The sequence below is a fragment of the Bos indicus x Bos taurus genome, chromosome 21, assembly GCF_003369695.1.
Source record: "Bos indicus x Bos taurus breed Angus x Brahman F1 hybrid chromosome 21, Bos_hybrid_MaternalHap_v2.0, whole genome shotgun sequence".
In the NCBI taxonomy this organism is placed as follows: Eukaryota; Metazoa; Chordata; class Mammalia; order Artiodactyla; family Bovidae; genus Bos; species Bos indicus x Bos taurus.
In genome coordinates, this window is record NC_040096.1 from 30,394,017 (window position 1) to 30,409,153 (window position 15,137).

Here is a 15,137-nt window from a genome sequence, read left to right on the forward strand (position 1 = left end):
AATTCACCCATTCCAGTCCATTTCAGTTCGCTGATCCCTAGAATGTCGACATTCACTCTTGCCATCTCTTGTTTGACCACTTCCAATTTGCCTTGATTCACGGACCTGACATTCCAGGTTCCTATGCAATATTGCTCTTTACGTCATCGGACCTTGCTTCTATCACCAGTCACATCCACAGCTGGGTATTCTTTTTGCTTTGGCTCCATCCCTTCATTCTTTCTGGAGTTATTTTTCCACTGATCTCCAGTAGCATATTCGGCAGCTACTGACCTGGGGAGTTTCTCTTTCAGTATCCTATCATTTTGCCTTTTCATACTGTTCATGGGGTTCTCAAGGCAAGAATACTGAAGTGGTTTGCCATTCCCTTCTCCAGTGTACCACATTCTGTCAGACCTCTCCACCATGACCCACCCATCTTTGGTGGCCCCACAGGGCATGGCTTAGTTTCATTGAGTTAGACAAGGCTGTGGTCCTAGTGTGATTAGATTGACTAGTTTTCTGTGAGTATGGTTTCAGTGTGTCTGCCCTCTGATGCCCTTTTGCAACACCTACCGTCTTACTTGGGTTTCTCTTACCCTGGACGTGGGGTATCTCTTCACGGCTGCTCCAGCAAAGCGCAGCCGCTGCTCCTTACCTTGGACAAAGGGTATCTCCTCACCGCCGCCCCTCCTGACCTTGAACGTGAAGTAGCTCCTCTAGGCCCTCCTGCGCCCACGTAGCTACCGCTCCTCGGACGCGGGGTAGCTCCTCTTGGCCGCCTCTCCTTGTGCATGGGTCCTCCCAGCTTCTGCCCCTGACCTCGGACATGGGGTAGCTCCTCTTGGCTGCCGCTCCTCGGGCATGGGGTCCTCCCAGCTTCTGCCCCTGACCTCGGACGTGGGGTAGCTCCTCTCGGCCGTGCTTGTGCACCGTCACAGTCGCCCACGCTTAGAGATGTTTAGTATTGCTATATTCTTTTAGTTTTTGCTTGTCTGAGAAATTCTTTATCTTTCCTTCTATTCTAAATGATAATTTTGCTGAGTAGAGTATCCTAGGTTGCAGATTTTTCTCTTTCAGGACTTTGAATATATCTTGCCATTCTCATCTGGCCTGCAACATTTCTGTAGAGAAATCAGTTCACATCCTCATGGGGGTTCTTTTGTAATTTAACTCTTTTTCTCTTGATGCCTTTAGAATTCTCTCTTGAACTTTTACTGTTTTAACTGAAATATGTCTTGGTGTAGGTCTTTTGGATTCATTTTGTTTGGAACCCTCTGTGCTTCCTGAACCTGGATATCTGTCTCCTTCAGGTTTGGAAAGTTTTCAATCATAATTTCTTCAGATACGTTTTCAGGCTTCTTTGCTCTTTCTTCTCCTCCTGGGAGCCCTCTGGGAGTTATGTGTAGATTGGCACACTCTGTTTTATCCCATAGACTCTTATTATATTGCTTTCATTTTTTTCGTTTGGCTTTCTGTCTGCTGTTCTGATTGGGCGATTTACATTATTTTATCTTCCAGATCACATATTTGTTCTTGTGCATTATTCATTCTGCTACTCATTGCCTTTAGCTTAGCTTTCATCTTGGCAAATGAGTTCTGTATATTTTCCTTGATTCCTTTTTATAATTTCTAATTCATTTTTTACTGTAACTTGCACTTCTATCAATAATCCTTCTTAGTTCCTTCAATATTATCATTATCTTCTTTTTAAACTCAGTGTCTATTAGACTGAAGAAATCTGTTTCATTGTTTTTTCAGGAGAACTCTCTTAATTGTTTAATTTGGAATGGTCCCTCTGCTTCTTCATTTTACCTGTATTTCTCTTGCTCTATGAGTTTAGGAGAAACCATAATCTGTTGTAGTCTTAGAAGGCTGTTTTTGTGTGGGAGGCTGTGTAGCCTGGGTGGGTTTAATATTTTTGGTGCAAGGACTGTTTTTAGTATGGATCCCTACCACCTCTTTCCTTAGTATGTGCTGGCCATTATCCCCTTGATAAGAGGTGTGACTGGTGTTGTCTTCAGGGCCTGCACTGGATGTTGAGCTCCTCTGCTCTGTGTTTGTCACTGCCCTGTTCAACTACTCCCTAATTATTAGAGTAGAAGCCAATAATGTTTCTGAGCTGCAGTGCAAGGTAGGTGAGTTTGGAGCACTCGCACTGGCAGAGGAGCCACTGAGTTTTGCTCTGCCAGAACTGTCCACTGGTGGGCATGCTCTATCACGTCACCCATTGTGGGGGATCAAAAGTCCACTGTTGGCACTGCGCTTGGCCCCCCCTCAACCATGGGAATGCCAGCAGTCCACCCTGGTGTTTCTCAGGTGTTGTTTTCACAAGGCCTCCAGCGCAGATCCAAGAAGTCAGGTCCCAGGACTGCAGTAATCATGTACATGGACTCGCTGAGGGAGCTATGGAGGCAACTCAGATCCTGGCCCAGCCCAGCCCCACAGCATGTGCCCACAAAACCCACAACTCCTAAGGCCAGACCTCCCAGCCACAGGAGCACCCACTGTCTGCTTGAATGTCCTGCAGGTGCTGAATTTACCAAGCTGGCAGCAGAGGTGTAAATCTGCAGCTCACACAGCCAGGGAGAGATTTCAGCCCTGCTTTATAAGTTATGTGGTCCCTAGGGCTTACCTATGATTTCAGCCCCACCTCTGCACATGGGAAACTCACTGGCACCTGGGGTGTGGGAGCCCACTGAGGTGGTGGCTAGAGCATCGGAGCCAGCCAAGGCAGTATTTGGGTTATGTGGACTTGCCCAGGCTGGAGCCCACCCAGGTGGCAGCTGGGGCATGGAGAAATAAGCTGCAAGGGCAGCCCTGCCCCTCCCTTCACATGCCACTTAACTGTGGCACATTGCTTCTATGGTGGGCCCAGGCTTTTTCTGCAGACAACCTGGTTGTATCTGTACCACGCTCCAGCCACTTCAGGCTACTTCCACACAGCCAAGACCAGTCCTTTTTCCAGATCTGTCCTCTAAACCCCAAGTTTCAGCACCAGTCCCTGCCCATACCATAGGATGCTTGTCTTCAGGCTGGAGCATGCAGGCTGGTTGCATTGTCTATGTAGGTCTTTCTGTTCTGCCTGCCACAAACCAGTTGTTATACTCTCCTCTGAGCCTGCATAGTTCCCTTTCTGTCCCCATTGATCTTCCTGAAGGTGAGGGGGCTTCCCAGGGTGTGGAACTCTGTCCTCTTTTACTGTTCCCTCCCAGGGGTGCAGGTTGCATCCTGCTTCCTTTTCTCCTCCTCCCCCCATCATCTTACCCAGTTATGTGGAGATCTTTCTTGTCCCTTCAGGTGTTTGAGGTCTTCTGCTAGTGTTCGGGGGGCGGGGGGGCGGGGGGGGCTTCCCAGGTGTCACTAGTGGTATAGAACCTGCCTGCCAATGCAGGAGACATAAGAGAGCTGGGTTCAATCGCTGGGTCAGGAAGATACGCTGAAGAAGGGCATGGCAACCCACTCCAGTATTCTTGCCTGGAGAATCCCAACGACAGAGGAGCCTGGAGGACTATGGTCCATAGGGTTGCAAAGAGTCAGCCACAACTGAAGCAACTTAGCACAGCACAGCTAGTGTTCAGTAGGTATTCTGTGAGAATTATTTCATATGTAGATATATTTTTGATGTATTTGGGGCAGGAGCTGAGTTCCACGTCCTTCTACTCTACCATACTGTTTTGATTACTGTAGTTTTGTAGTATAGTCTGCAGTCAATGAGTATGATCTCCAGCTCTCTTCTTTCTCAAGATTATTTTGGCTATTTGAGGTCTTTTGTGTTTCCATACAAATGCTAAAATTATTCTAGTTTTGTGATAAATGCCATTGGTATTTTGGCAGAGATTGCATTGAATCTGTAGATTGCCTTGGATAGTATGATCATTTTAACAATACTGATTCTAACCTATGAACATGATGTATCTCTCCATCTGTTTGTGTCATCTTCAATTTCTTTCATCAGTGTCTTATTTTATGGGTACAAGTTTTTTACCTCCTTAAGTAGGTTTATTACTAGATATTTTATCCTTTTTGATGTGATGGTAAATTGCTTTCCTTAATTTTTTTGTGATAATTTATTGTTACTGTATAGAAATGCAATAGATTTCTTGATATTAATTTTGTATCTTGCAGCTTTACCAAATTCATTGATGAGCTCTAGTAGTTTATTTGGTGGCATCTTAGGGATTTTTCTGTGTATAGTGTCTTGTCATCTGCAAACAGTGCCTGTTTTCTTTTTTTCAATTTGAATTAGTTTTATTCCTTTTTCTTGTGTGATTGCTGTGGCTGGGACTTCCAGTACTATGTTGAATAAATGTGGAGAGAGTGGGTATCCTTGTTTTATTCCTGATCTTAGAGGGAATACATTCAGTTTTTCACCATTGAGTATGATGTTAGCAATGGGTTTGTTGTTTATGGTCTTCATTATGTTGAGTTATATCGCCAACTCGATGGACATGAGTTACAGCAAGTTCCGGGCATTGGTGATAGAGAAGCCTGGCATGCTGCAGCCCATGGGGTCACAAAGGGTTGGACACGACTGAGCAGCTGAACTGATATTCTCTCTATTCCCACTTTTTGGAGGGAATGTTTGATTCATAAATGTTTGAATTTTGTCAAAAGGTTTTTCTGTGTCTATAGAGGTGATCGGAGAAGGCAATGGCAACCCACTCCAGTACTCTTGTCTGGAAAATCCCATGGATGGAGGGGCCTGATGGGCTGCAGCCCATGGGGTCGCTAGGAGTTGGACATGACTGAGTGACTTCACTTTATTTTTTCACTTTCATGCATTGGAGAAGGAAATGGCAACCCACTCCAGTGTTCTTGCCTGGAGAATCCCAGGGACAGGGGAGCCTGGTGGGCTGCCGTCTATGGGGTTGCACAGAGTCGGACACGACTGAAGCGACTTAGCAGCAGCAGCAAGCAGCATAGAGGTGATCATATGGCTTTTATTCTTCAGTTTGTTAATATGGTGTACCACCTTGATTGATTTGCAGACATTGAATTATCTTTTCATTTCTGAGATAAATCTCACTTGATCAGAGTGTATGATCCTTTTAATGTATTGTTAGGTTCTGATTGATAATATTTTGTTGAGAATTTTTGCTTCTGTGTTCATCAGTTGTATTGGTTTGTAATTTTCTTTTCTTTTTGATGTCTTTGTCTGGTTTTGAGGTTAGGGTGATGCCTTGTGGAATGAGTTCAGAAGTGTTCTTTCCTCCAAAATTTTTTGGAATAGTTTGAGAAGAAAAGGTGTTAACTCTCCTCTAAATATTTGCGTAGTTCTCCTTTGAAGCCATCTGGTCCTGGACTTTTGTTGGTTGGGAGTTTTTTGTTTTTAATTACTGATTCAATTTCATTACTGGTAATTTGTCTGTTCATGTTTTCTGTTTCTTCCTGGTTCAGTCCTAGGAGATTATATATTTCTATATAGGAATTTGTCTGTTTCTTCTGGATTGTTCATTTTATTGGCATATAGTTGTTTGTAGTAGTCTCTTATGATCCTTTGTATTTCTCTGGTATCACTTGTAACTTCTTTTTCATTTCTAATTTTGGCCCTCTCTCTTTTTTTTCTTGATGAGTCTGGCTAAAGGTTTATCAATTTTGTTTGCCTTTTCAAAGAACCAGCTCTTTGTTTTGTTGATCTTTTCTATTGTTTTTATTTTCTTTTTTTTTTTTAGTCTCTATTTCTAAATGATTAGCCTAAGTTTTACCACTCATCTTTACTTTATGCAGTGCCAATTTTTAAATGCAGATATAGGCACATCAAACTAATATGTGGAGTCACCAAAATGACACAATTCGTATTTCATACCTCATATTTATTAGAACTCTTGGTATAGTGCACAAGACTTATTTGACTGGTTTTATTTCACTTGGTAACATGTGCACATTTTCCCAGAACTCTCTGCCTTGGCTTACTGATGTTTGAGGAAGAACTGAGAGGAAATGGATCCATCTTTACATTTCCTTCTAGCCCATCATTTTCAATGCAATAATTGGATGATACAAGGAAGCAACACAAATAGCAAAGATGATGGAGTTCCCTGGTCATTTGTGTTTCCTAAGACATCATACCTTCTTTCTGCATTTGAAGCAAGTTCTGGTTCAAGTGCCAAGTGTGGCCTCTGGGGCTGTCTTAGACATAATACACTTATCTTGCATTTTCTTAGAGTCTCAATGAATTCTCTGCATTGTGAATCCACTGGGACTCTGCTCATGAGGTGGCAAGGAACAGTGGACACGGATATCATGTATCTCCTCACGCAAATGCCTCTTGTCCCATTAGAACCTCCTTAACAAAACACAAGTTCAAAAATACTGAGTTCAAGATGGCAGTAGGAGAGCTTTGAACCACCTGCTGCACTCTTCCCCATCTATGTTCTTTGGGCAGCAACTTTCAACTTTTCATTCTTTTTAGCTTTTCTTACCTTATTTACTTTCATATTTCCAAAAGTCTTCCTAGAGTGCTGTTTCTTGATTTTTCAGTTTAGATATCATCTGATGACTTGTACAATGGAAGGTTGGAATTTAGCCCCTTTGTGTCACTTCCTGCCCACATTTGCTCCCCCACCCCTGCCACCACATCCCAATATCATGCTAGCATATCTTGATTAAATCCATGTCTACTGTTTTCTTTATTGTTGTTGTATAGATAATGCCAAACCAAGCGTTGTAACAAAATGATTTTCTTTTTAAGAACCACTGTATTTGCCTAGTTTCCTTTGCTTCTCTAAGTCTTCCATATCCTGCAACAATTCTGCAAAATGTCTGTGAATCCAGGTTTTCCAAAGGCAGTCCCTCCCGTGTCCTCTCACAGTTCCCTTCTTTCGTGGACATACCCCTCGACATCCCTCTATCCTTCTGCTCTCATCTAACCTGGATGATGTCTACTTCTCTCTTAAAATTATCGTGCAAGATCTTCCTGTTTCCTGGGTCTCATGCTACCTTTTTTAGAGGGGTTTACTTTTTTGTTTTGGTGGAGCATATCCTCAAGTAGCCTTCTGAGAAGAGATGTGTGGATTTGCTTGTCTTAAAATGTTTTCTTTTTTTTTTTCTTCCCTCATACCTGATTGATCTTTTGATAGCAACTTCCAAGTTAAAAGTCTTTCTCCCTCAGAATTTCAAAGGTATTTTTCCTTTGTTTTCTACCTTCCAACACTGCTGTTGACAAGTCTCATACCAGTCTGAGTCCCAAACCTTTTATGTGACCTGTTAAAAAAGTCTGGAAGCTTTTAGGATTTTCTTTATCTCTCTCTCAATATAGAGAATACTCTCTCTCTTTTTTTCCTCTTGGTCTGTGTCTCTCTTTCTTTCTCTTGGTAATCTGAACTTTTGCAATTATGTGCCTTGATTTACCTTGGGGTGGTGATGGGGGGCACTTGCTAGGCCCTTTTAATCTAAAAACTCAAGTCCTTCAGTTCTTGGAAATAGTCTTATTTATTTGATAGTCATCTCTCATTTTGTCCTTCTGGAACCCTTAATATTCAGCTGTTCTCTCCCTTTCCTTTTTTTTTTTTTTACACTTTTTAACTTTTTTTGACTCATTCTGTTTTCTGAAAGACATCCTTATCTTTGCCTTACAAGCTTTCTATTACATTAAAAAATGTTTTTCCTATTGTACTTTTAACTTCATGAAATTTCTTATTTGCTAAATATTCCTTTTTATTATCCTGTTCTAGTTTCATGGGTATAATATCTTACCTTGTTGAAGTTGTTATTTAGTTTTTTCTTTAACTCCCTGAAATATCTGTCTTTTCTTTGAGTTATTTTTTAGAACCTATCTTTCACGTGAAGGATTTTCTTGAGATGGCATGGCTGTATTCCCTCCGTGGAAGGAGGTGCTGGGCCGCCAGTCGGGAGGTCTGTGGACTAGGCAGCACTGTTTCAAGTCACCGCTGAGGGACTGGTTGGGATGGAGCAGTTTATTTGGGGTATCTTCAAACGTCAGTATCTAGGGTCATTTTTCTGAGTGATTTCACTCCAGAGAGGTATTCTCTAGTCTTTTCCTGGAAGGTGTAAGTCTGACTACAGCTTTCTGGCTCCCAGATGGGGAAGGAGCTTGGTGATTATCTCAGCTTTCCTTGTGCAGACTTTCACTTGTTCTTTTCTCTGTGGGCCCCTCTGCCTCGGGTCTTCCACCGTGCCTAGTGTTCCTGGGCCAGGTCTCCTGGATCACCCTCTCCAGAGAGTGACCCCAGTCCTCTGCCAGGCAGGGAGGTGGCCATGGCCCTGCTCTAGAGGGTTGGGAAGGGGATCTGGGGTCTGATGAAGTCTTACAGACTTTGAGCCAGGCTCTAGTCTTCAGTCTCCCTGGCACCCAGGCCTCCAGGGGTCCCTCAGGTTTCTTGAGCGTTTCCAGTGTCCCTCTTCTGGGTGGTCTCTCTCTGCATGACTGGCTGTCAGCATTCAGTGGTGTAGTAAGTCAGCTGCTACTTGATCATCTGCTTTCCAGCTTCTAGAATTTTGCTAACATTTTTCATCTGCCATCATCACCTCTCCCTTGCCCCTTGTCTTTGTGGATTTATGCCTTGTTTATTTCTTTCCTGTCATCTTAGTGGGGTTCTGGAAGGGCATGGAAATAACTCTATATCTGCTCAATGGGCCATGTTTTTCTAGAAGTCCATTCACAGGGGTTTAAGCAGGGACATGACCAGGTTCTTTGTGGACATGAGAGCGAGGACCCTGGCCTCTGATAGAAGAGGGATTATTGGGTGGAGAGGGGGACTAGAAGCAGGGAAGAGTTGACTTTGATGTTTAAGACCCTGGACTCTGACCCAGGCATCTACCCATGTTGGCAGACAAGTTACACTAACCCTTAAGCCTTAAAGACCGGGGATAATGATGGGACTGTGTCCCGGGTTGCTCTGAGGATTAAATGAGGAGGCATGTGACGTGTGTAGCACAGCGCTGGCCACATGGTTTGCATTCAGTGCCTGGTGACTGTTAGCACTGCTACAAGCGATGTGATAAGGAGCTGAAGCAGGAAAGTGGCCCGGCAGGGAGAGCCTGGTAGAAAATTATCCCAAGGGTCCGTCACCTCCCCACTTCGGGGCTGAAAATGAGAGAAGGGCTGGGAAATCAGAAGAGCAGCCACCCCTGCAGCACCCTGAGGGCTTTTTCCAGCTGTCCCCACCCATGGTGCTGCCCAGCACGCTGGCTTCAGGACAGACAGAAACAGGCATCTCTGTCTTCATTTGGCTGCTGGAATGCGTGAGGGACTTGCTTTGGGGCCTGGGGCGAGGGTGGGAGGAGAAGGCCAGAGCCTGAGCCAGCCAGGGCCTCCCAGAACCTTGGCACCAAGAAGCGCTGGACAGAATGCTGGCAGAGAGACAGACACGTGGCCCATGAAGGGAGCTGGGGAGGGAGGGGAAGTTCCTCTTCCCAAGGGTGGCCGCAGTCTCCCCTCTCCATCCCAGAGGGCCAGGCAGGAGAGGGTGCTGGGGTGGATGGTGTCATACCAACCTGACCCCCAGCCCTTCTGCCCTTAGTCTCCTTGCTGGAGGTGGACGGAAGACAGGACAGGCTCCACCTAGACAGGATGGGGGCCGGAAGGGCAAGATTCGCAGAAGGAAGGCACCAATCGGGGTCTGGTGGTGTTTCCAGTATTTGACGGTGTCTCAGAAGCACTGAGACCACCCCCATTCCCCACTGGACACGACATTCCTTTGCTTCCTGCAGATAGATGCTCATCAGGCCGCACAGACCCAGATGTTAGCAAATCCCACTTGGTCTCAAACTGTGCTAAAGGGAAAGTGGTAGAGGAGGCAGTGCCCCTGTCTTCAAGCCCCTCACCACCTGAGGAGGGCAGCCCTGTGGGGTTCTGTGGGAATCTGGAGAGACGCAAGACATCCTCTCTGAGAAGGCACACCAGAGCTGCTCTCTAAGGACTAAGGGAGCATCATGAGGAAGAAGGATGCTCTAGGTGGGTGCATGGGTGGTCCAGGGCTGGCAGTGGGGGAATGTGGGTGGGACGGAGAATCTTCAGGAGGTGGTAGTCAGACTAGAGGAAAGTTTCAACGAGACTGTGTTCAGTGGCCAGTCCAAGAGGTCAACCTGAAGAACCCGAAGAGCCTTTCTGGGCTGAGTGTCAATTTAAAGGACCCTGTGGTTTCATAAGGGACCTCTCTTTTCATGAGCTACTATTTAGACCTGGGGCCAGGGAGGGAAGGCCCTGCTTGCTCATGTCTTTGCAGCCGGGGTTTCCGCAGGGAGAGAGGCAGGCCTGATCAAGTATTGTCCCCAGCATCCGGTGACTCCCCAACCAGCCCCCAGCGGCGGGGAGGGGAGGAGGCACACAGGTCTCTCCCAGGTGATGGGTAGCTCCTTGCAGTCCTTGAGGTTGGAGTGGCACTTCCGACTGGAGCCATTCACTGTCTGCTCTGACCCCATGTGGGGCTGCCCGGCCCTGCTATAATTAGAGGGGAAGGGCTGACGTGTATCAGCAGCCTGGGGAGCCTGGCGGGGAGCCAACCAGAGGAAGGAAGGGCCGGCTGCCGGCCACCCGCCCGTGTAACTTTTCCCAAGTAGATGCTGCTATTTATACCTCTGTTGCTTGGGATCACATAGGCTGCCTCAGCCTCTTGTAGATGAGGTTGTGAAGGCTCAGAGAGGGTGAGGGATGGCCCAAGGCCACACAGCATCTGAAACTGGGCAGAGTGGAACTTGGGTTTCTGACTCCCTAGTCAGCATCTGGGCCAGAATGTGGCTCTGATTCTGGTGTGGGTCCTACAAAAACACCCCCGGCCCCGACCAGAACCCCCCAGCCATAAGATGGCCCTGAGAGGCTATTGCTGCCTGGCTTTCCAGCATCAGGCTCACAGGAGCTTGATACCCGGCACATCAGCACTGGGTGTTGGCTGGAAAACTGAAGGGCTGGGTGTGCCCCAGGACCTACTTGTGTGGAGCTGAGGCATGTTGGACCCAGTCAGAGGAGCCCCCTGGCTGGGTCTGAATCAGCGGAGTGGGTGAACCCCCCAGTCACATCTTAAATTGTGTCCTACCAGACGAAAAGGAGCCCCAGGGCCAGGTTGACCCTACACAGACTCACACAGACACACACACACACCACCCCCTACCCCTACACCCCCTCAGCTGGTGTTTGGCCCCAGGTTGTGGGTTCAGGGAGCCCCAGGATGAGGCTAGCAATCAGAAACCTCCTTGCTCCCTGCCACACCTCAGCTGCCGTGGTTTAGAACTTCTATTTGAGATGAAGTGTTTGAGGCAGGCTCATGATGGGATGGGAGGGGCTTTTCACTTAGGGTAGCCCAGCCAGTGGACACACGGGCTGGCAGCTGGCAGCCTGGCTGGCATCACATCCTGACCATCGCTGCCCACGCACATGACACAGGGCACATGGCGCACTGCCATGGACCCTGGATGTGTAAGGAAACAGTGGTGGTAGAGTTTTCTGCTTGGGGGTTGTAAGGAGCAGATAAGAGAGTTCCCGCTCAGGACCCAGAGCCAGCCTGGCCTGCAGTCATCTAGGGCAGAAGACTGGGTCCCACACCTGCTCGTATGCCCCATGTCCATCCTAGACGGTCTGTTTCCAGCTAACACAAAGGGTCCAGGTGGTTCTGGGTGGAGAGGGGCCCCCAGGGTCCTCAGCAGGAGTCTAGTCACTGAGGCTCTGGGTGGAGTCCGGGCCCTGCCACCAGCCAGGGGCCTTGGGAGACCACATTCCCTAGCCAGGGAATGTGGCTCCTCTGAAATCTGGACTCCTGGATCCCGGGGACTGACTGCCCCCCAGCCTCTCCCCATTCAGGCCTGCACGGTGGCCTATTTCTCGACCCCTCCATATTCTGCAGCCCCTCTGTGGCCTGTTGTGTCTCCTCCTTCCCACCTGGCCAGACCCCAGCATCTATCAGCTCCGCCCTTCTTCCCCCGCCTCCCTCCATCCTAACCTGGACCCTCTGCTCATCCTGGCTCCCTAACCCGGCACCAGCCACCCTCCAGCCTCCCAGACTGGAAGACTAGGGGGTTTCTGCCTCCCCCAAGCTGTTTAGCCTGGGACCCCAAGTCCCATAGATCCTGTTTTCCTCCTGTTGCTACCAGGAGGGGCACAGGAGAAAATAAGGGAATGACAGAGACTGGCAGGCAGAGCTGCCCCTGGGCTCTCTCCCAGGTGGGCAACCAGGTAGGGGCAGCCTGCAGGCCTTGGTCCTTGTACAGATCCCCTTGGTCCCAGCCTGGGGTGGAGGGCTGTCGTATCAGCTGTGATGTGATGCTCTGCAGATCCTAGACTGAGCGGGGGACTGAGGCACTCTGAGCAGGGTCACATGTGGGCCTAGTGTTCCAGAAGACTTCAGAAGGAAGGGCCTCTGGGCTGGATCTTGCAGGGGGAGGCCCCACGGTGGAGGAGTGGGGAGACTGTTGGGAGTAGAAGGGACAGTTTGTGAAGAGGCCTAGCCCTGGGGGGTGGGATGAGTTATTTAAATAGCTGGAGTGACCTGGAGATAGATGGGAAAGACTGGGAGCCTTTCATGCTAGGTTATGTCAAAAAACAGGCTGGATGAGTAAGGAGGCTGGAGTTTTCCTGTTCAGTTTAAAGCTTTAAGCCCCTTCCCACCTCTCCTGCCCTCCTGTACTGGTGAGGCCTCCTTGATGGGTCTCTCAGGCTGCCCCCTTTAGGGCCCCAGAGGACAGGCAGCCCCTTACCCCACACTTCTGTCCCATCTCTGCAGCCGTGGGTGGGGCCTGTGCCTGGATGACTCTCCCAGCAAGGATGTCATCGACTTCCCTTCCATACCGCCTGGCGTCCTCTACGATGTGGGCCACCAGTGCCGCCTCCAGTACGGGGCCTACTCTGCCTTCTGCGATGACATGGACGTGAGTGGAGCGGGTGGGGGGCAGCCCTCAGCAGCCTGCAGACCCCTCCCAGCCAGGCTCGGTCCACACATGATGCCCATGAGACATAAAGTGGCCTGTGGGCAAGGCCTTGGCTTGGGCGGCCCTAGACCCAGGTCTGCATTCTGGGTGGGCCATTCGCCAATGGTGGGACTTCAGGCAAGCCCCTTACCTACTGGGATTTTCTGGTGGCTCAGTTGGTAAAGAATCTGCCTACAATGCAGGAGACCCAGGTTCAACCCCTGGGTGGGGAAGATCCCCTGGAGAAGGGAACGGCAACCCACTCCAGTATTCTTGCCTGGAGAATTCCAGGGATAGAGGAGCCTGGTGGGCTATTGTCCACAGGGTCGCAAAGAGTCGGACATGACTGAGCGACTAATACTTACCTACTGAAGCTGGATTGTAAGAGATAAAATAAAACCTCTACTGTCAGGTCCTGGGGAAGATCGCCCGAAGTGGTGGCCACGGGCATGTCAGCTTCTAACAGGGTGTCTCCAGTTGAGGGGCTGTGGCTGGAGAGCTGTGGGTGATCTGGGGACTGTGCTGAGCCACAAATCCAGTGGTCTGGGGAGAGATAAGAAGGGACCTCTGGGGCTTCCACCTACAGAATGTGCCAGCCCCAAGGAGGGATTCCCAGGGCACTCGAGGAGGCAGCGAGGGGGTAGGGCAGGTGGAGGCGTAGGGGAGGAGGTGAGGGTGTGGCCTCTGTGCTCCTTCTTGCAGAATGTCTGCCACACACTCTGGTGCTCCGTGGGGACCACCTGTCACTCCAAGCTGGATGCAGCTGTGGACGGTACCAGCTGTGGGGAGAGCAAGGTAGGGGAGCCCCAGTCCAGCTGCAGAGCAGGTGAGACACCTGCTGTGTCCATGCTCTGGGCTCGGCCTTGGTTCACAGACTCACCAGTGTTCTTCGCCGACCCCCAGCCCTCTCTGGCCTGAGTCCCCATCTGCAGAATGGAGGCTTTGGGACAGAGCTTGACTGAGCAATTCTCCAAGGTGCCTCCACCTCGGAGAGTCAGCATGTGGGCTCTGTTTTATTCTTTGTTCAAGTCTACCGTGGGGCCTGTCTTGGGTGACTGGAAGGGGGCCTCCCCCAGCCCTTGGGGTCTTCCCCTCTGGGCCCTTCCAGGCCTTCCACCCACCTTGTTCTCACTAGGGTGAGGAGCTTGGAGTGGGCTTGCTCTGCATTTGTCTGTCTTGGTAGTGGTGTCTGAATGGGGAGTGTGTTCCCGTGGGCTTCCGGCCCGAGGCCGTGGATGGTGGCTGGTCTGGCTGGAGCGCCTGGTCCCTCTGCTCGCGGAGCTGTGGCATGGGCGTGCAGAGCGCCGAGCGGCAGTGCACGCAGCCTGCGTGAGTGCGGGGCACCTGGGGCAGGTGGGGTGGGGTGCCCTGAGCAGAGTCAGCGATTCAGTCTGTCCCAGTCTCCCGTTCTCAGAAGTATCCCCATGGAGGCCAAGCCCAGAGTGTCCAGAGCCACTTCGGGTCACTTCTAGGAGTGCCCTGGTGGCTAGTTGAGTCACCACTGCTGACGCTATTGCAGAGAAGGGAACACCAAGGCTTGGAGAGTGGAGCGACTCATTAGAGGCCACACCACAAAGCAGCAGCTGATGGGAGGGAGGCAGGGAAGACAGTGGCTCAGAGCTTAGACCCTGAACCTTGGATGGATAGAGTTCAAATCCCCTCTCCTCTCCTCATGCAGCGGCCCTCTCCACCCCTTCTCAGGGCCTCAGTTTCCCGAGAAAGTATATGATGGGCAGCAGCAGTGCCCATCCGGTAGAGTTGTCATCACGGATAAGTGCACTAAAGCCCTGCAGCTAGTCTGAGTAATTGCTCAGTAAATAGAGCCGTGTAGTGACATTGGAGGGCATGTGGGTCCAAGGTGAGACTGGGGACAGCTGGGAGAACTGGTCAGCCTGGGAGGGGTGCTGTGTCACCTGGGGCGAGTGGCTTCATCTCCCTGGGCCTCGTTTCCCCGTCTCAGAGGGGTGAGGTGAAGATTGAGAGAGATGCAGAGGTCTGCCCTTCTGTGGACTGAGCGGGTGCTGGCACCTTCACTAGGCTGCCTCGGGAGGGGATCATGGGATTCAGAGCCAGGGCCTTCTAGGGCTCCATGCTTATACCCTGCCTTGTCTCCGGGTCTCTAGATCTGAGCAGGGTGGAAGCAGATGGGGTGGAGTTGGGGGTTCAGGCTCTGGGCTGGGCCAGGGCCAAGGGGGCTTCCTTTTGACCTGGATGGGGTGCTGCCACCAAGATCATGTCTGCTGACATATGGGCTGTTAGGACGCTGGGTCTCACAGGCTGGAGATTTGGAGTAGCCC

General features: G+C 49.7%; 1 protein-coding gene across 2 annotated transcripts in view; it reads left to right on the forward strand.

Annotated features, from left to right (window-relative positions):
- Positions 1-15,137, forward strand: part of ADAMTS7 (ADAM metallopeptidase with thrombospondin type 1 motif 7) — a 62,393-nt gene that overhangs the window by 32,993 nt on the left and 14,263 nt on the right. Inside the window, exons 9-11 of one of the 2 annotated variants that reach the window (XM_027521825.1) lie at positions 12,657-12,801; positions 13,543-13,635; positions 14,024-14,169. In XM_027521825.1, coding sequence (XP_027377626.1) covers positions 12,657-12,801; positions 13,543-13,635; positions 14,024-14,169 — 384 coding nt within the window. The remainder of the gene's footprint in view (positions 1-12,656; positions 12,802-13,542; positions 13,636-14,023; positions 14,170-15,137) is intronic. The other variant, XM_027521826.1, reaches the window with a different exon arrangement.